Raw genomic sequence first — 20549 nt, forward strand, 5'->3', positions numbered from 1 at the left:
GCAGGTTGAAAGGTGGTCCTTAATGGGACCTGCATCCTAAGAGTATGTGTCTCAAGGGAAACAGAAGCTCCTGTGCTTTCACTTTACTCCCTCCACAACCCATTTGGTGACAATTCCTGTCCCCCATTGCCTATTCCATGAAGATGCTGTCTCTAATAGTCCAATGGTCTGGTTGTTCATTCGTTCATTCATTCATTGGATTATCTGCGGGGTCACTGTCTAAAAAGGAGACCAACACTCTGCATCTGATGTATTAATCCTTCCTGGTTTCCACAGAAAGCTAACAGCACAAAGAACATTGTGATGGCATTCTTGTTTCCATGACAACCAGGGTAAGCCACTCTTTCCTGGAGGCAGAAACATTTCACAAGAAAACTGACTGGACAGATGGAGTAAGTGTAGAGACATGGACACTAGTCGGTGCTCTCAATGTGAGTTGTGTGTGTGTGGTGCCGGTGATTTGGTCTTTACTTGGATATTAAGAGCTCTGATCCCTCCTGATTTATAAGAGAGCATGGCAGCTCCTATTTCTGTGGGGCGCTAAGGTGCCCGAGTAATCTGTCATACCCCGCCCCATGTCATGTCACACCTGTTGTGTGAGGACACTGTCACCTGAGTCCCTGAAAGCAGGCATCCCCAAACACTTCTCATCCTACACCTTTGCTTCACAATGGTTGTCTGTTGCGTGAGCTCTTAAAGATCTTCAGTTTGCTCATCATTTACACCTACTGAGAGTGAAGTGTTTTGATGTGTATGATATGAGGGAGAAAATTTGAAGTCAGCAAATGGGAGAGATGAGCAGGATTGAAAGATCTAAGGTAACTTTGCATAACCCAGGGGAGGACATCATCAGATACCTACCCTGAGTAGCTGGCACAGGCAAACCAAGAAACATGTTCTCCAAAAGTCAGATTTCCTTGTAGCACACCACTAATTACAGTTAGGTAAATTGGATGATGGAGAAGGCAATGGCACCCCACTCCAGTACTCTTGCCTGGAAAATCCCGTGGACGGAGGAGCCTGGTTGGCTGCAGTACATGGGGTCGCTAGGAGTCGGACATGACTGAGCGACTTCCCTTTCACTTTTCACTTTCATGCATTGGAAAAGGAAATGGCAACCCACTCCAGTGTTCTTGTCTGGAGAATCCCAGGGACGGGGAGCCTGGTGAGCTGCCGTCTATGGGGTCGCACAGAGTCGGACACGACTGAAGTGACTTAGCAGCAAATTGGATTAGAAGCAGTGAAGTGGCTCCTTTATTATGGAAGCATGAACACAAGCTCCTTCTTAAAAGACTGTGGGGTAGGCTTATTTTGTTTGTTTTTGGTCGTGGTTATGTTTAGAAATGGATGCTGCTGATGTTATGGTTTGGGGGTGTCTTCTTTGCTCCTAGAGAAAACAGAGAATTTATAGGATGTCAATTCAGTTCAGTCACTCAGTCATGTCCGACTCTTTGCGACCCCATGGACTGCAGCATGTCAGGCTTCCCCGTCCATCACCAACTCCCGGAGCTTGCTCAAACTCATGTCCATCAAGTCGGTGATGCCATCCAACCATCTTGTTCTCTGTCGTCCCCTTCTCCTGCCTTCAATCTTTCCCAACATCAGGGTCTTTTCCAATGAGTCAGTTCTTCCCAACAGCATTTACAGGATATACTGGTGCAGTTTTCGTCAGGGTAGGGAAGTGCTGTCAGGAGAATCAGGCTCCAGGTAAAGGATGTCAACGCTTCTCATCTCCAGCTCTGTGTGCTGCTGAGTGGTGCTGAGACGGGGTTCTGCCAACCCCATTTTCACTCTGCCATCTGGCTCCCTGGGAGGGTCGGCCAGCAGGGTTGGTGGGGGGCGACAGGTGATCTGGAAGCAAGACAACTGGCTGTACCTTCCTGTCTGTTCCTGCTCCTCTCAGGGTCACCCCCATGACTGCCCTTTCACACAACAGGGATAGGGACGTGTGACTTCAGTAGGAGCAATTGGTCCATAATGTGGCTCACCTCCAAACTCCAAGGGCTGTCTCCATGGCTGCCCACAGAAAGACCAGCATCAGTAAACTGGGGAACTCTCTCCTAAGGGATCTGAGCCCTGGGGGAAGTTGTTGGGGAGGACAGGGTAGAAGGGCCTCCTCTCAGATCCTGACCCTGTGGTGCAGGCTCATCAGTTTTTCCCAACTTCACTGTGAGGAGTCTCAGTTTCATGCACCCTTCCCCTGACATCCTTGAGGAACCTCACAGAGCTGGATAGCACCTTTCCTCAGAAGTCTGAGCCCAAGCTCTGAGGCCTCCTCTTCCAAAGTCATGGGTTCTAGGAGCTGAGGTATCTTCCAGAGTTTTTTCCAGAAAGACCAGTGCCCCAATCTTCCTACCAGGGTGCCCTCCTTCTGGTCCCATTGCTCCCTTTTTGTCTTTTTTGGACTCCAGATAATTCTATCAAGCTCCCTCTAATGAAAATAATAAGTGGACCCTGCCTAATATTCAGGTGAGTTGTGCTGTCTTTGTTTTTTAAGGTCTTTCCTTTTGCTTTGGTTCTGTAAAGCCTTACTGTTACTGCTTGTGTGTGTATTTGCATATCTCATGTGTGTGTGTGCACACGCATCTGAGTATGAGTCTGTGTGTGTGTGTGTGTGTGTGTGAACGTATTATGCTTGGAGTTTAGCACATTGAGGTGACATTTTCCCTCACGTTGGAAATTTTCTATTTGTGAAATTGTCGGCTCTTTGCTCCTTCTGTATGCATGTTCTGTATCCCCTCTCTCTCTTCAATTGACCATCCCTTATGTGGCTAGGTGTACACACATTTTAAAAGTGAATATTTCCTTTTCTGAATAAAAATGTACCTCAGAAGACATGCCAAACATTTCAAATGTATCCTCGCTGCGTTCTATGCAATGGTATGGAACCATTTTCTACACTTGCTTTCTGTTTGTTCATGTAGCCTAATGTTTCCTATTCCTTTCCTATCCCCTCAGCATCTTTGTAAAATTAAGATTTTGGTGCCTGTGGACATGTAAATGTGTGATCCCCGTACTGACTTACAAAGTGATTTGAAAAGTAACATCTGCCCTCACCACACATTTCCATCCTTGTTCCTCTTCTGTTTCTGATGGAACCATGTCATGACATGCGTGTTTGCCTTTCTAGACTTCTCCACTGCATTTACACGTCTTTCATGTCCTCTGGTAAGTTGTATAGCATCAGACTTGTTGATTGGAGAAATAAAAGCTCTGTGCCATCATGTTCTTGGCTCACCTAAGGCACAACTGGAATAGAACAAGAGCTGCACCGGGACCTAGGAACCTGAAGCTTGTGCATTTGAGAGCTTTACCTCTCCATGTTCTCAAATTGACAGTGAAGTTCTGGCAGCAGGGTGACTGTTAATACGGCCTCCGGTCTGTTGTCCTCTGTGCATTCTGTCTCTACAGACATGTTTGATTTGATTGTGAACTGAAACATTGGATGCATGTTCATTTTTCCAAGCCCTCTGAAAATTCAGGCTACTTTAAAGGTTAGTTCAAAGTTCTGTTGTTAACACATAGTTCCTCCTGTGCATAAGGTGATCCATACTGACAAGTCATTATCTACCTTGTTGTCATTTGTCATCCACCTTACCTGTAAGAGTATTGCACACCAGTTAGTGCAAAATATGAAAAGAAATTCTTCTGCATGTCTGTGTACCAAACCTGAATGGAAGGTATTTGGGCAATGTGCCAAAGCGAATGCTGGGAGGGACATTTAATGCGTAATATTGTCACTTAACACCCTTCCCTTCTGATGGTCCCGCTTAAGGAGCATTGCTGTAGTAATCAGAAAAAAAGAACTACAATTGGCATCTTGGTTGTGCAGTGAAAGCACTCAAAGAAAGTGTTTCATTCTTGAAAGAATGTACACAAAAGTAAATACGAGAGAATACTGAAGTAGGTCGTACAATTTTTAGAAACTTTTTAGTATATAGCACAGTTCAGTTCAATTCAGTCACTCAGTCGTGTCTGACTCTTTTCCACCCCATGAATCGCAGCACGCCAGGCCTCCCTGTCCATCACCATCTCCCGGCGTTCACTTAGACCCAAGCCCATCGAGTCAGTCCATCCAGCCATCTCATCCTCTGTCGGGCCCTTCTCCTCCTGCCCCCAATCCCTCCCAGCAACAGAGTCTTTGCCAATGAGTCAACTCTTCGCATGAGATGGCCAAAGTACTGGAGTTTCAGCTTTAGCATCATTCCTTCCAAAGAAATCCCAGGGCTGATCTCCTTCAGAATGGACTGGTTGGATCTCCTTGCAGTCCAAGGGACTCTCAAGAGTCTTCTCCAACACCACAGTTCAAAAGCATCAATTCTTCGGCGCTCAGCCTTCTTCACAGTCCAACTCTCACATCCATACATGACCACAGGAAAAACCATAGCCTTGACTAGACGGACCTTTGTTGGCAAAGTAATGTCTCTGGCTTTTGAATATGCTATCTAGGTTGGTCATAACTTTCCTTCCAAGGAGTAAGCGTCTTTTAATTTCATGGCTGCAATCACCATCTGCAGTGATTTTGGAGCCCCAAAAATGAAGTCTGACATTGTTTCCACTGTTTCCCCATCTATTTCCCATGAAGTGTGGGACCAGATGCCATGATCTTTGTTTTCTGAATGTTGAGCTTTAAGCCAACTTTGTCACTCTCCACTTTCACTTTCATCAAGAGGCTTTTTAGTTCCCCTTCACTTTCTGCCATAAGAGTGGTGTCATCTGCATATCTGAGGTTATTGATATTTCTCCCGGCAATCTTGATTCCAGCCTGTGCTTCTTCCAGTCCAGCGTTTCTCATGATGTACTCTGCATCTAAGTTAAATAAGCAGGGTGACAATATACAGCCTTGACCTACTCCTTTTCCTATTTGGAACCAGTCTGTTGTTCCATGTTCAGTTCTAACTGTTGCTTCCTGACCTGCATACAGATTTCTCAGGAGGCAGGTCAGGTGGTCTGGTATTCCCATCTCTTTCAGAATTTTCCACGGTTTATTGTGATCCACACAGTCAAAGGCTTTGGCATAGTCAATAAAGCAGAAATAGATGACTCTAAACATGGACATCACCAGATGGTCAACACCGAAATCAGATTGATTATATTCTTTGCAGCCAAAGATGGAGAAGCTCTATACAGTCAACAAAAACAAGACCAGGACCTGACTGTGGCTCAGATCATGAACTCCTTATTGCCAAATTCAGACTGAAATTGAAGAAAGTAGGGAAAACCACTAGACCATTCAGGTATGACCTAAATTAAATCCCTTATGATTATACAGTGGAAGTGAGAAATAGATTTAAGGGACTAGATCTGATAGATTGAGTGCCTGGTGAACAATGGAATGAGGTTCGTGACGTTGTACAGGAGACAGGGATCAAGACTATCCCCACGGAAAAGAAATGCAAAAAAGCAAAATGGCTGTCTGGGGAGGCCTTACAAATAGCTGTGAAAAGAAGAGAAGTGAAAAGCAAAGGAGAAAAGGAAAGATATAAGCATCTGAATGCAGAGTTCCAACGAATAGCAAGAAGAGACAAGAAAGCCTTCCTCAGCGATCAATGCAAAGAAATAGAGGAAAACAACAAATGGGAAAGACTAGAGATCTCTTCAAGAAAATTAGAGATACCAAGGGAACATTTCATGCAAAGACGCCCTCGGTAAAGGACAGAAATGGTATGGACCTAACAGAAGGAGAAGATATTAAGAAGAGGTGGCAAGAATACACAGAAGAACTATACAAAAAGATCCCCACGACCCAGATGATCACGATGGTGTGATCACTGACATCCTGGAATGTGAAGTCGAGTGGGCCTTAGAAAGTATCACTACAAAGAAAGCTAGTGGAGGTGATAGAATTCCAGTTGAGCTATTTCAAATCCTGAAAGATGATGCTGCGAAAGTGATGCACTCAATATGCCAGCAAATTTCGAAAACTCAGCAGTGGCCACAGGACCGGAAAAGGTCAGTTTTCATTCCAATCCCAAAGAAAGGCAATGCCAAAGAATGCTCAAACTACCGCACAATTGCACTCATCTCACACGCTAGTAAAGTAATGCTCAAAATTCTCCAAGCCAGGCTTCAGCAATATGTGAACCGTGAACTTCCTGGTGTTCAAGCTGGTTTTAGAAAAGGCAGAGGAACCAGAGATCAAATTGCCAACATCCGCTGGATCATGGAAAAAGCAAAAGAGTATACAGCACAGGTATAGCTAGAATAAAAATTCTAGAGTCCTTGGACTGCTGTGCCTACATTAAGTATTCCTAGGTGATTAGTTTACTGGTGCTGAATAGTTTTGCTATTTTAGGATTGTGAGCATCATTTTACATTTTCCCAAGTGTCCTTTTAAAATCACAAACTAGAAGGAGCTGAGAATAACATCTACCCTGGAAGCAGAATCATGTGCATGCATGTGTAGGGGCAGAAAGCATGGATGATATGCAACCATATAGGGTATCTTAGGTCTCTAATGTCACGCTGAGAGAGAGAAAGTGTGTGTAAGTGCATGTATGTGTATCTTGTGGTATGGGAAGCTCACCGGTTGGGGCTGAGGTAACTCAGACATCCCTGAGTTTGTGTGATGGGCTGATGCAGGGAGACTACAGTGGCTCACTCACCAGTTTCTCCTTCTCCCTTTTGCTGAGTCGTCACATGACACCTGTGCTCTGAGAACCAGAACAGAGTTCCCTGGAGCACAGGACTCAGAACCTCGACCAGGAATAAGTTTGTGCTGGTGATGCCCAAAGTATGTCTGTGTGGCCATCATCTACTTCATATTAGATCGATGAGTGGTATGTGTGAACAAAGTCGTACACACGTGGCTCTATTAGGGAAATAAATGATAGCTCCTGTCATGAACACAGCATTTGCTACTGATAATGGATGAGCTAAAATCTGTAGGTGAACATTAATACACGTTTGTACCATGTGCACAGAGAAGGAGGACCTACTAACAGTGTATTTCTGGGTGTGAAGAGAGGGACTGAGACAACAACTGCATCTTCTGCATTGCATGCAGCTAATGGTTGAAATTTATGTAAGCAAATATTTTGAACATCAGAGCATCCATGCTGTAAAGAGAGTCGGCAAAATGGCATGAAAAGTAGGCATTCACAGGAAACGGTGATCAAGTGTGCTCTTGAGGGAAGAAAGGTGGCCCCAGCGAACGTGTGCAGGTGTGTGTATATGGATGCAGGGAAACTGTGTGGGAATCCCATACCCCACCCTTCTGAGAGTGTGTATCTACACTGTCTGTTGTTGTTCAGTCAGTCGTGTCAGACTCTTTGCCACCCCATGGACTGCAGCATTCCAGGTTTCCCTGTCCTTCACCATCTCCCGGAGCTTGCTCAAACTCATGTCCTTTGAGTCAGTGATGACATTCAACCATGTCATCCTCTGTTGTCCCCTTCTCCTCCTGCCTTCAATCTTTCCCAGCATCAGGGTCTTCTTCAAAGAGTTGGCTCTTCGCATCAGGTGGCCAAATTATTGGAGCCTCAGCTTCAGCACCAGTCCTTCCAATGAATATTCAGGATTGATTTCCTTTAGGATTGAATAGTTTGGTCTTCTTGCAATCCAACAGACTCTCAGGAGTCTTTTCCAAAACCACAGTTCTTTGGCATCTGTTGGCACAGTTCAAAAGCATCAGTTCTTTAGCCCTCAGCCTTCTTTATGGTCCAACTCTCACATCCATGTATGACTACAGGAAAAACCATAGCTTTGCCTAGACGGACTGTTGTTGGCAAAGTAATGTCTTTGCTTTAAAATATGCTGTCTAGGTTGGTCATAGCTTTTCTTCCAAGGAGGAAGTACATTTAATTGCATGGCTGCAGTCACCATCTGCAGTGATTTTGGAGCCCAAGAAAATAAAGTCTGTCACTATTTCCATTGTTTCCCCATCTATTTGCCATGACGTGATGGGACCAGATGCCATGATCTTTGTTTTTTGAATGTTGAGTTTTAAGCCGGCTTTTTCACTCTCCTCTTTCACTTTCATGAAGAGGCTTCTCAGTTCCTCTTCGCTTTCTGCCATAGGGGTGGTGTCGTCTGCGTATCTGAGGTGATTGATATTTCTCCCAGCAATCTTGATTCTAGCTTGTGCTTCATCCAGCCCAACTTTTCGCCAGATGCACTCTGCATACAGTGTCTGGTCTCTGATGTTTCAGGGTCTGTGAAAGCCCACTCGGTATTAGTTTAGAAGCCCAGGAAAGCATACAAGCAAACACTATGGGTCCCGTGTGTGGTACACACACACACACACATGCACGCACATAAGCATATGCACACTAGTGCTATTAAAGCTCATTTATTAAATTGTGACACACAGTATTATATTCATTTCAGGTGCTGCTACTGCTACTGCTAAGTCGCTTCAGTCGTGTCCGACTCTGTGCCACCCCATAGACGGCAGCCCACCAGGCTCCCCCATCCCTGGGATTCTCCAGGCAAGAACACTGGAGTGGGTTGCCATTTCCTTCTCCAATGCATGAAAGTGAAAAGTGAAAGGGAAGTCGCTCAGTCGTGTCCAACGCTCAGCGACCCCATGGACTGCAGCCTTCCAGGCTCCTCCATCCATGGGATTTGCCAGGCAAGAGTACTGGAGTGGGGTGCCATTGCCTTACGTGCAGGACTTAGTAATTCTGTGTTTTTATACATTACTCCGTGATCCCCACGACAAGTCTAGTTACCTCCTGCTACCATACAGAGTTATTACAGTGTGATTGACTATATTCTCTATCCTGTACATTACATCCTTGGGACTTTTGATTCATTGCTTTTGCTTTTGGCCTCTATCCAGAAACATCACTGTCATTCCCAATGTCAAAGAGCTTATGGCTTGTGTTTCCTTCTAGGACTTTTATGGTTTCAGGCCGTGCATTTAATCCATTTTTGTGTAAGAAAATGGTCCAGTTTGATCCTTTTGCATGTAGCTGTCCAGTTTCTCCAACAGCACCTGTTGAACAGGCCATCTTTTCCCTGTCATGTACCCTTGCCTCCTATGACGTAGATGAATTGACCATATACACCGGGCTCTGTTCCTAGGCTCCCTCTTCTGTTCCACTGGTCTGTGTGTCTGTTTTCGTGCCAATACTATACCTGTTTGATGATGGTAGCTTTGTAGTGTCATCTGAAATCATGGGGCCTGATTCCTGAGGCTCTCCCCTTCTTTCTCAGTTTATGGCAACTGCAGCAGTTGCCTGTGGCAGACTGAACTTGACCAGAGGCAGCCACTTCCCAAGTTTCTAGCAGAGCTGCCTAAGTTTATTTTGCTCTGTGTAACTAGGAGGGACTCTCCCTGACAGGCGCCAGCTGCTCCCCACCCCCAGTGCAGGAGGCTGTTTGGAGCAGAGAGACATCCAGAACTGTGGTCCACATTTGGTATCACCTAGGGTAAGTCACTCAAGCTTGTTTTGCATTACATTTGTTTGTTCGATATTTGATAATACCTGCTGTGATAATCAGAGCTCTGTTCCATCCTATAGTCACCCGAAGGTATGAGAAAGATGAGTTTTTTTAACACTGCATAGCCACTATCTTCTTTACACTATGGTGAGGGAAAAAAATTGGTTAAGATGAAATGTCTGAAATTCCAAAACTGGTTCTTTTTGCATAGGCAGTTGGAAAAAAATTGGCCTGATGAAATACTTTTTTCAGAATTCTGACACTGAGAAAATAAAAATATTTCCGGGAGAAAGCATAAAGTTAATTGAGTAAATTTAACTTTCCCCCACTGTTATTTTTGGCTATGTGTTTGTCAGGTGAATTGCCACGACACGTGTGGTCATGATTCCCTGTCTTTCCATTTTCACGTTGTTTGTTTTTAATAAGAGGAATCTTTGTTTTAAAAAGTAGAGGAAATTGTTGAACTTCACCCTTTTGTTTTTTCCCTGCAGGAATTAGTTGCTGTTCTTTGTGTGTGTTTGTATTTGTCTTGTGTGTAAGTGTGCTGGCTATGGGAAACTCAAATTTGTTTCCTGAATGCAGCCCCTTGAGGTGCATTCTCCAGAATGGGACCATTTTGGGTACTAATCCTTCTGAGTTAACTTGTAAATGAGCACCACTTAACTGACTCAAAACTAACAGCTCTTACAAATTAAATACTTCCTAACATTTAGAAAATTGACCAAAATGAATGTCAAACCTCTTGATCTGGGAAATATTCAGTACTGAATTGATATCTGGTATTGAAGCTAGCTTAAGTTTGTTGGTTTTCTAAATGTAACACAACTGTTGTACTTAGGTTTGTTAGAGATCAAATAAGACCTTATATCTGTTGCAAATGTGTCAGCAAGAAAATATCAGTAACTTGATATGATGAAATATTAAGTCTACCTAAAATAGCTTTCTCCAAGTTTCTTTCAAGTTTTGGAAACTTGAAAGTGATCCAAGTTAAATGGCAAGAATTCATTGACTATCTGGGCCACACTTCAAATAGGATAAAATATTGGAACATTGGTTGCTGGACAAATCTAAGTTTACCAACCTCTGCCTTCTTAGGAGAGGAAAACTAAAGCCTAAGTTTCCAATCAGAAAATACTGGTATGACAAACAGTTCACAATTACTTGCCTCTTAGTTTTCAATAAAAATTAAGGTGTTTAAGAGTTGAGGATTTGAATCTAAATATGTAATTAAAGCTACTAAGAATAAAGGAAAAAAATGTCAGTATATAGTAGGGAAGTAGGATATATGTTTTGAGTAAAAAAAGGAGTTTTATACATGGTCAGGCTGAGATTAGATTAAACTTTTGCAAATGGATCTCACTAATATCTGTGGATAATTTGCAAAAAAACATGGAGAACTGCTATGTACTGCTATGTTATCACATTAAATTGGAAAAACTCAGAATTAAACTCTTTACATATAATACACAAACATAATTATGCTAAAATATTCATAGAAAAATGACAAGAGGGAAATTCTCCAGATTTTAATGCTGACTCTCTTTGAATGGTGAATGATTTTGCTTTCCTCTTTCAAATTTTCTGCATGTATAAGATTTATAATAGAAAAAGCAAGCATTGGGCCAGGGACTAATAGCATGGGATGTTTGGAATTGCAGACTTGATGCCAGATGCTGTTTTTTTGTTTTTGTTTCTGTTTTTGTTTTGCTTTAAAAGGGCAGTCATTCTTATGGCTGAAACAATTTTCCCAAAGAGATCAGCTTCAGCATTATAGCTCAGTAGTGTCCTCCTGACATACAGTTTTGACATGTGCCTCCTTGTCAGAAAATAGTTGCCTATGATCTGCCAATTAAGGATTTCTCCTTTGTTGCCAGAATAAGCACTGCTTCAGAAACTTATACTTCTGGAAAGTTTCTGTGCAGCCAGCACTAGAGAAAAATGCTGTTGCTTAAAGGAGATTTAATCTCCCAAGATGAGATAATACCAACATGTATTTTCAGAGGAGGTTCCTTTGACCCTATAGTCATGAGCATTTCAGGTTTCCTCCAAAACTTTCAACCACTAAGCAAAGATCCACATCAGGAGGAGCAACTTGGAGGAATCTGGGCTCAATTACTTTACAAGATTGCTAGTGAAGATGTAGGTGATGGCAGTATTAACTAATCTCACTGCATTTACCCTTCAGTCATCCATTTATTAAGTATTTATTGAGTGCCAGATCTTTTTTTTTTTCTTTATACCCACTTTTTTCCTTTTTTTTATAATTTTATTTTATTTTTAAACTTTACATAATTGTATTAGTTTTGCCAAACATCAAAATGAATCCTCCACAGGTATACATGTGTTCCCCATCCTGAACCCTCCTCCCTCCTCCCTCCCCATACCATCCCTCTGGGTCGTCCCAGTGCACTAGCCCCAAGCATCCAGTATCGTGCATCGAACCTGGACTGGCATCTCGTTTCATACATGATATTTTACATGTTTCAATGCCATTCTCCCAAATCTTCCCACCCTCTCCCTCTCCCATAGAGTCCATAAGATCTTGTGCCATAATTTATGTAACCTTTAGATTATATTTGCATTGTCTTACAGTGACCAATGACCTTGTTTGACCAAGTGTTTTGAGACTTTTTGACAAATTTCCCAAATGTCAAAATTTAATTAAATTTCTTTTGACGTCCAGCTGACTTTAAGGTTCTTTAGGGAGCTCTTAAGGCATCTGGAGGAATATTGAATTAGTTTCATTTGATATGTTGAACTACGTGGGAAGTATTTTCAAAGCCTTCCAAGATTATACTGTATGGGTGAAAGTGAAAGTGAAGTCACTCAGTCGTGTCCAACTCTTCGCGACCCCATGGACTGCAGCCTACCAGGCTCCTCTGCCCATGGGATTTTCCAGGCAAGAGTACTGGAGTGGGTTGTCATTGCCTTCTCCGACTGTATGGGTAAAGTTTACTATATGTCCCGGTATAATCTATCAGCCATAGTTCTGATTCTACCACAGCAACTTGATTCTGCTTCTTTGTCAACACATTGTGATCAGATCTTCAACCTTGCCTTTTAAGTTTTTAATAGACAGTTAAGCTGTGCTTTGCAAAACTGCTTACTCTTCATGCAAATTCATAGGAAGGTCTTTTAAACAAACATAGGTCAGATATATCGCTGAATTTGGTTAAGAAATTTTTATCAAACTGGTGGGAGAAGCAAATTTTCCCTCTCACTGGCAGCCACAATGGACCTAAGGCTGTCTGCAGCAGAATCAGCAGAGTGACAAGACAATCTTACAGTGACACTCACCCTTGAAGGGAGAGGGGATTTTGACTGTGTTATATGCTAGTGCTTAAGAATGAACAGTGAAAGAGGAACTGTTAGCTGCTTAATTAAGTGAGTTAGGAAGTGCTGGCTTTCGAAAAAAACCTGGTTTTCATAAAATACAATGAAAGCCTAAAACCAAGGATTGCTTACTTTGCCCCTTGAAATAACACAGCTCTATTGAGAACAATCCTTTGGGGGCATGAAGGTAAAATGAGAAAAAGTAAGCAACTCAGGGCAAGCGGTGATGCTTTTAGAGCAAAAAGAGGACGGCCCTCCATTACCAAATACCATTTTTCCAGGGTCTTTGTGACATGTGTTGTTCTTACCCCAGTTCTGGCTCCTTTTCACTTTGATGAGACTAACAGAAGGACTGGTTACTCAGTCAACTGGTGTATATGATTATAATGGTTAAGGTCTCTGTCTGGAATATTACTGATTTTGATCTATGTTCTCCAGATATTCAGAAGCCATGCCCCTCAAGTTACTCATGACCTAAAATAATTTGGTATATTATACTTTTGCAAGTCTGGCTACCAGACAACACGTCTCCCCAGACTGGTTTTCAGGCTTATTCTCCTGAATTCAGGTCCAGGCTGGTTTTCAGGCTCATTCTCCTAAATCTTTTATACAAAATCTTTCTTATATAAAAGGCGAATTGAGGACTTGGAACTTGGGAGTATTTACAACTTGATATCAATTCCCCAGTCAAGGTAGGACTATGCCCCACTTCAACAGGAAACAGCTAGACAGGTTGTTGCCACATTCCCTGAAAGACTTGGGGAAGGATGAAATGGAATTGGAGGTTGAAACCCAGACACCCTAAACACAAATTCCTCTGCCATGTTTAAACATACTCATGTGTTATCCTCAAGACTGAGGAGTATCAAAGAAAAGGGGAGAATTGTAACAGAACCCAGTGAGTTCAGCCCCTAGCACAGCAGCCGTTGCTCTCTCTGCATTATTACTCTGCACCCTGTTACCAGGCAATGGGTCCTTCTCAGCCATTGGTCAGTGTCACAGTGGGCGGAGCCCACTGGCAACCGACTGTCAATGAGTGATAGTTAGTGGCCCTGATCAGCCACTGGTCGGTGCCACAGTGGTCCTGCTCAGCCGTTGGACAATGCAGCAGTGGCCCCCGCTCACAAGCTATCAACTGTTAAGAAAGGATGCTTAGTGACGATTCAGACAACAGTGGAGTGGTGGTCAGTGAAGTGAAGAGTGAGGTAAGAGGCAGATCTGGGCCTTCTCCCTGAGGCCCTCCAGCTCACCTGGCCTTAGCTGGAATCTCAGAGAACAGGCTGGGGGCTGTGTCCTATATGGCTCCAGAGCCCTCACCAAGGCCCCCCACTAGCCTTTGAGGCAAGCAGTGAACCTCTCCCCTGTCCCTATCTCTTTGATCCTGTAGCAATGGCAGTCAGCCTGGGTTGCTGTCCGTGGGACCTGGTCTCTCCCCCTTGGGGAGTCCTGAGGAGACTGAGGGGCCACTTGGGTTGGGCACCTGGCTCCTTCAGTGATGACAGATGAGGAGGGTCTGGTGACCTGGCCCTGAGGGAGCTACCGGCTGAGCTCTGCCTCCTCTTAGCCAGGCCCAGGACCCTGGAGGGTGAAAGTTGCTCCTTGGGACATTGCTCTTTCATATCGGGACAGAGAATAACATTTGTTTGGTAGAGATTTATAGGAACACCTCATCTGACCATGAGCTGACCTCAAGAACAGAGGCTCTGACAAGAAGTTTGTAACAGCTAAGCATCTCCCTCCCTCCCTCAACTAGTGCTTTTAAGAGGGCTTTGATGAAAGCTTTCAGTAACATTGGGGTTTATAGGGCATGAGCCGCCCATCTCCTTGCATGGCCTTGTAATAAACCTTTCTCTGTTCCAAGCTCCAATGTTTGAGTATTGTTTGCCCTTGCTGTGGGTTGGGCACACGGACTTGGTGATGTTCAGTGACAATCTTCCCTTGCCTCCTTTGTCATACATGAATTGACCGTATGCACCGGGCTGTATTTCTCAGCTCTGACTTTTGTTCCACTGGTCTGTGTGTCTGTTTTCATGCCAGTACCATACCTGTTTGATGACCATAGCTTTGTAGAGTCATCTGAAATCAGGGAGCCTGATTCCTGAGGCTCCTTTCTGAAGGTTGCTTTAGCGATGCAACCCTTCTTTCTCAAGGTTGCTTTGGCGATTCAGGGTCTTTTGTGGCTGCTCCTACTAAAGCTATGTGTTCAGGGCAGATGAACTACTAAGGCTATCTGTTCAGGGCTCTGTCTTCTGTTCCACTGGTTTGTGTTTCCGTTTTCATGCCCGTACCATACTGGTTTGATGACCGTAGCTTTGTAGTGTCGTCTGAAATCGGGGAGCCTGATTCCTGAGGCTCCTTTCTCAAGGTTTCTTTGGCTATTCAACCCTTCCTAAGGTTGCTTTGGCAATTCGGGGTCTTTTGTGGCTGCTGCTACTAAGCCTATGTATTCAGGGCAGATGAAGGCTCTCATGGAGCTGGTCGTCCCCACTCCTCTGAGATAGGAGGGAGTGGCAGAAAGTCAGTAGCTTACCGTGGAAGTATTTCAAAATGCAACAGAAGGGAGAAATAAACGTGACTCCCACATTATAAGTGAGATTTAACTAACATTTCTGTTTCAGAGTGGCATGCATTCCAGACTTGGGGAAGGAAGCATGATGAACCAATCCCTGGTTCAGTGGCTTAATTTCCTATCTTCTTTTGCATTTTCTAGATCCACTTTGGAGGTACTTATATCCTGAGTCTGTACAGTTGATGCTGTTTGAGCCCTGAGAGAACTCTGTGCACTTCAGAAGCACCGAGCAGGGCAAAGGGTCTGGCAGATGTGCAGTCTGAGTCTGAGAATCAACAGATCCAGTTCCAGAACCACACCTGCCAAGATCCGCATGCCAAGGGTAAGCTCTTCCCCTTTTCCTAAACATTTCATCTGGAATCAGTTCTCTATGCCCCTCTGGAGTCCAAGCTCATGCTATTTAACATAGCAATGTGCTGACACCCAATATATCTGTATGCTGGTGATCACCTCTGGCTCCCCTGGGTGCACAGGCAGTGGGGCACTGGCTCCGTAAGAAAGAAAAAGTGAAGCATTCTCCTGGGAAGGGCCCCAAGGAGTACACAAGGCACAGGATGTCCAGTGACACAAACAAGGTCCCAGTCATGATATCCCCGCCTCCCCACGTGATTGCCCTTTCATGCACAGTATTAACAAATAGGGCTTTCCTGGTAGCTCAGATGGCAAAGAATCTGTCTGCAGTGCAGAAGATCAGGGTTTTATCCCTAGGTCAGGAAGATCCCCTGAAGATGGGAATGGCAACCCACTCCAGTATTCTTGCCTGGAGAATTCCATGGACAGAAGAGTCTGGTGGGCTACAGTCTTTGGGGTCACAAGGAGTCGGACAGGACTGAGCGACTAACACACACACAGTAACAAATAAGGCAAGGTGTTGGGTTTGAGGAGCTTGTAAAACTCCCCCGGTACCTTTGGTATTTTCTCCCCACGTATCTGCCATGTCTCTAATCCCTAGGCACATGGATAAATAGCCTTAAAACTTCCTTGCTTTATCTCTCATTAATGCTCTTTGGCCAAGCCTTCCACTTTCACAAAAGGTATATGCCCCTCCCCCCAACCCATCCTGACTCTTTTCTTCTTTTCCATATTCTAGTATTCTCCATTATAGGCCATTGAAAGCACAACCTCGGGCATCTTTCAAAGATTCGGGCAGAAAAGCACAGGCTGCACAAGCTATAAACGCTTTGTAGTCATAGGCGAAGATTGTGGGCAAGCACACTGTTTAAGGGAGACCTGCCGTAGCTGTGGGTATGACGGCCAGACCCCTCAGCCTCAGCTAACTAATCCTCAGTACCCAAGTTGAATCATGATGGACACCAGGTATGTCCTATGCGTTTGGAAAGGCCGCTTTTGGCCAGCCAAGGTCTTGTCCAGACCCAGCGTCTCACCACAACAGAAGAGAAAAAGGGCCCTTTCTCTGGAAGTTCAGATACTCTCAATAGATGAAAAAATCAGAGTGAAAAAAACAAAGATAAAGACCCTAAAGGAGTCCATGATTGAATCCATCTCCACCTCACTAGCGGCCCAGCCGGAGCCCATCGCCCCAGAAGAAGAGGAAATGGCCTACATATGCGCTATTACAATGGCCTGGGACGTTCTGAATAAGAATGGAAATTTCACTCCAGCAAGAGTCGCGGGTGATCCAGAGTCCAAGATGCAGTCTCCAAGGAGGCTGCAGAAGCAACATTGTAGAAGGTGTCAGAAGCCCAAGCGGGGCCTACGAAGGAGTGTGAGGAAAAGCAAAAGCTCCAAATCACCTGTGGTACCTTCAGAGAGGGAGGATGGCCCATATGGGGACAAACCACAGGTGTGCACACCCATCGCCCCGATCCCAACCGAAATGCAAACAGAGTCATCTCAGAGCTCCGGGGTGCACCCAAGCTTCCTGTCACTTTCAGAAGATGACCATGAGAAAGAGGGCAAGGAAAAGCAGGACGCCTCAAAAGTTATGTCCTTGCCCTGTACAGTGAAGGAGGTGGGTGTAGATGTTAGAGGTGAACGTGTGCTTCCATCACTTACACCGGGTTTCATCCTCACTGTGCCCAAGGCTCCAGAAGAGGGGGTGCACAACACCTGCCCAAAGTCCCTGGCTGTGTCCCCTGAACGTGCTACCTCCTCGGTGAATGTTGACCCTGAAGAGGGCACCTGCAACTCAGGCTCGGAAGGTGCAGAGGCATCCTCCAATGCCTCTAACCTGGGCCTGCGTTATTCACTCTGCCTAGCAAACAGAAAAAGGAAGCTGCAGGCCCCAGGGTGTGAGGAAGAGCAGCAAGAATCTCAACCCTCAGCTGGCTCAAAGGCTATTAAGCCCACCAGTGCCATCAAGAAAGGCGGGGGCAAGGAAGTGGGACAGCTGACAAGCATGGCGTGCCCAGAGGAGCTGTGTCCCATTGAGAGAGGAATGCTGGTCTGGTTTAAGTTTCAGAATCACCCATTTTGGCCAGCCGTGGTCAAGAGTGTCAGCCCAACCGAGCAGACCGCAAGGGTGCTTTTGATTGAGGCCAACATGCACTGTGAGAAGAGCGGCATTCAAGTTCCTCTTCGAAGGTTGAAGCATCTGGATTATAATGGCAAAGAAAAGCTAATGAAGAGAGCCAGCAAAGTATACGGGGCAAGTGTGAACTGGTGTTTCTCACTGATTTCCAGCTACAGAGAAGGGCTTGTTCGCGGGTCTTTTGTGGGCTCTTTCCTGGACTATTATGCTGCTGACATCAGTTACCCCATGAGGAAAGCCATCCAAGAAGGTGATCTGCAGATGGATTTCCCCAAGGTGAATTATTCCGACCTGGAAGATTCTGAGGAGGAGACCCCTGTGGCTGCAAAGAGGCACTGCAAGAGAATCCTCCCTGACCGGATGAGGGCTGCTTGGGACCGAGCCAATGAGAAGCTGGTAGACTTCATCGTGAACAGAAAGGGGGCCGACCCACATCTTCTGGACATCGTCAAAGGCAGGAAAGAATCCAAGTGGCTTGAATCATTTCTGAATTCAGAGAGGTATGTGATCTGCGTTGAAACATACCTGGAGGATGACGATCAGCTAGATGCCGTGGTAAGACATTTACAAGAAATCTACAAACACATAGACAAGAAAGCGCTGGCTCTGACAAGAGATGACCCAGTGAGCTTCCTTCTGGAAGTTCTTCTGCCAGAAGCAATCATTTGTTCAATTGCTACAATGGATGGATTGGACTACAAGGAGGCAGAAGCAAAGTACCGGCAAGGGCCACCTGTGCGTTACCGGGAAAAAGAACTATTTGATAAGAAAATCTTGAAGAAAATAAAAAAGAGATCAGCTGAGAGGTACAAGGCTAAACTCTCCCCCTGTGCCCAACAGGGCATCGGGCAGGCTTCTCAGCCACACCATTAGCAACAATCCCCGTCTGTATGAACTGCATGAGCCTCCCACTCCACATGGCATGTAAACACCTTCTGGAAATCCGAGGCCTCAGGAACACACTTGAATTCACTCTGGATCCATCTCTAGCACCTGCGAGTGGCATGGTCATCGTCAGTTTTTTCTTCCCCAAACCCTCACACCACTAATTTGTTAAATATTGTAAACAGCTGTATTTCCCTCTACTTGCCCAGATGTGTAGTTTTCCAGATATTTTTACGACATGGCTTTTGACTCTATGTCATATTTTAAAGGTGGACATGCATTCTTTTATTACATGAAAAAGCCCCTGTATTGGATACAAAGCAGCAATCGTGTTTAAGATCTAAGGCATGTTTCATACAGAAAAGCCACATGGGTTTGCCATTCCTCCTGTGGCACAACGGTATCCACAATTGATTGGATTCCTCCTTAAGATAAGCCCTGATTTTTCCCTGCCATGCTTATCCATTTGGAAAAAAATCCCTGAGAGATGAAACCAGTGACAGAGATGTTTCCTGTATACTACCACTACCTTCCAGTGGTTCTTGGAAAAGCAGCCTGAAATCCAAACAAAGTTAACGGGTGATCTGCATGTGGTCCATGTGAGGCTGAATGAAACTTTGCGTGCAGTCAGTGTTTTGTCAACCCCTGCAAAAATGTTCACCCTTGGCTTCCCTGAGATTCCATTTGTGGGAGGTGCTCTTCAATGGCTGAATGGTTTCCCCACATAGACAGACTCTTGGCTGTCTTCCTATATGACAGTGACTGGATCCCCTACATGCCATCATCTGTCCCCTTGTGGAAGATGACTACAGCCATCATAGACTCAAGTTGACTTGTCTAGACCTGGAGTCCAGGCTGACTGCTTCAAGCCCATCCAGTTGGCATAGATTGTAGCAAAGCAGGCGCTTTGCCCTCATCGACCCATGTCCTCCCAAAAATTTCAGTCATTTGTCCCAAACCAAGCAAGCTTTTTCCTTTGACTTTTTCATCAACTAGCTCCGACAGGTTCCAGCAGTGTAAGTGCAGACGTGTAAGTCATTCCAGGCTGCCTGAGCAGTAGGTGGACCAGGAGGGTCTGGGAAATGGGTAACAGAAAAGTCTCCATTCAGCTAAACATGGCTGCTGTCAGAGTACAGTGAAAGGTAGTTTAACAGGTAAATTCTGAAGCTCATGGATAGTTATCCTATCTGGGAACAAGATTTCATTATTACTATTTTTTTTTTTTTTTGGAGAGGAAGAAAAGTGTTAGAAAAGCTAGTTTATTTTGTAAAACCCAATAGGAAAATAAACATTAAAGATTTAACGTGAACCTGAGTGTGTTTTTGTTCTTAGAATCAACTGTCACTGCCCCAGGTTCAACTGAGTTCAGTTCAGTCGCTCAGTTGTATCCGACTCTTTGCAGCCCCATAGACTGCAGTTCGCCAGGCTTCCCTATCCATCACCAACTCCCGGAGCTTGCTCAAACTCATGTCCATCAAGTCAGTGATGCCATCCAACCATCCCATACTCTGTTGTCCCCTTCTCCTCCTGCCTTCGATCTTTCCCAGCATCGGGGTCTTTTCCAATGAGTCAGGAAAAAACTTTAGCCCCAGGTTATGGGGATAAAATTGCATGCCCATGTGATTTTTTTTTTTAATTTGCAAAGGGGAGCTGTTTTGATTCACAATAAAACCATTGTGTCTTTCACCTCAAACTTCCGCTTCATCACATTTCAGATTGTACACAGTTGGAATGTCTAAATAATACTCCTCCTCCTCTAGGAGGAGTTCAGCCTCCTCCTGGCCCACATCACCTGCATGTGCCCTTATCCGTTAGCAGCAATGAGTCTATTATCCAATGACTCTTTCACCTATGTTTCTCCTTAGCACACACAAATACATATTT

General features: G+C 44.7%; 1 protein-coding gene across 2 annotated transcripts; it reads left to right on the forward strand.

Moving 5' to 3' along the window:
• Positions 1 to 328: 328 nt before the first annotated feature.
• Positions 329 to 20192, forward strand: LOC133242774 (PWWP domain-containing DNA repair factor 4-like). Of its 2 annotated transcripts, none has more exons than XM_061408927.1 (3): positions 329 to 431; positions 15431 to 15611; positions 16380 to 20192. In XM_061408927.1, exon 3 carries the CDS (start codon positions 16593 to 16595, stop codon positions 18651 to 18653), a length of 2061 nt encoding a protein of 686 aa, XP_061264911.1. In that variant the 5' UTR covers positions 329 to 431; positions 15431 to 15611; positions 16380 to 16592; the 3' UTR covers positions 18654 to 20192. The 2 variants fall into 2 exon arrangements, with proteins under 2 accessions (XP_061264911.1, XP_061264912.1); XM_061408928.1 differs by lacking the exon at positions 329 to 431 and adding an exon at positions 13755 to 13925.
• The last annotated feature ends 357 nt before the right edge of the window (positions 20193 to 20549 follow it).

The sequence above is a fragment of the Bos javanicus genome, chromosome X (assembly GCF_032452875.1).
Source record: "Bos javanicus breed banteng chromosome X, ARS-OSU_banteng_1.0, whole genome shotgun sequence".
Classification (NCBI taxonomy): Eukaryota; Metazoa; Chordata; class Mammalia; order Artiodactyla; family Bovidae; genus Bos; species Bos javanicus.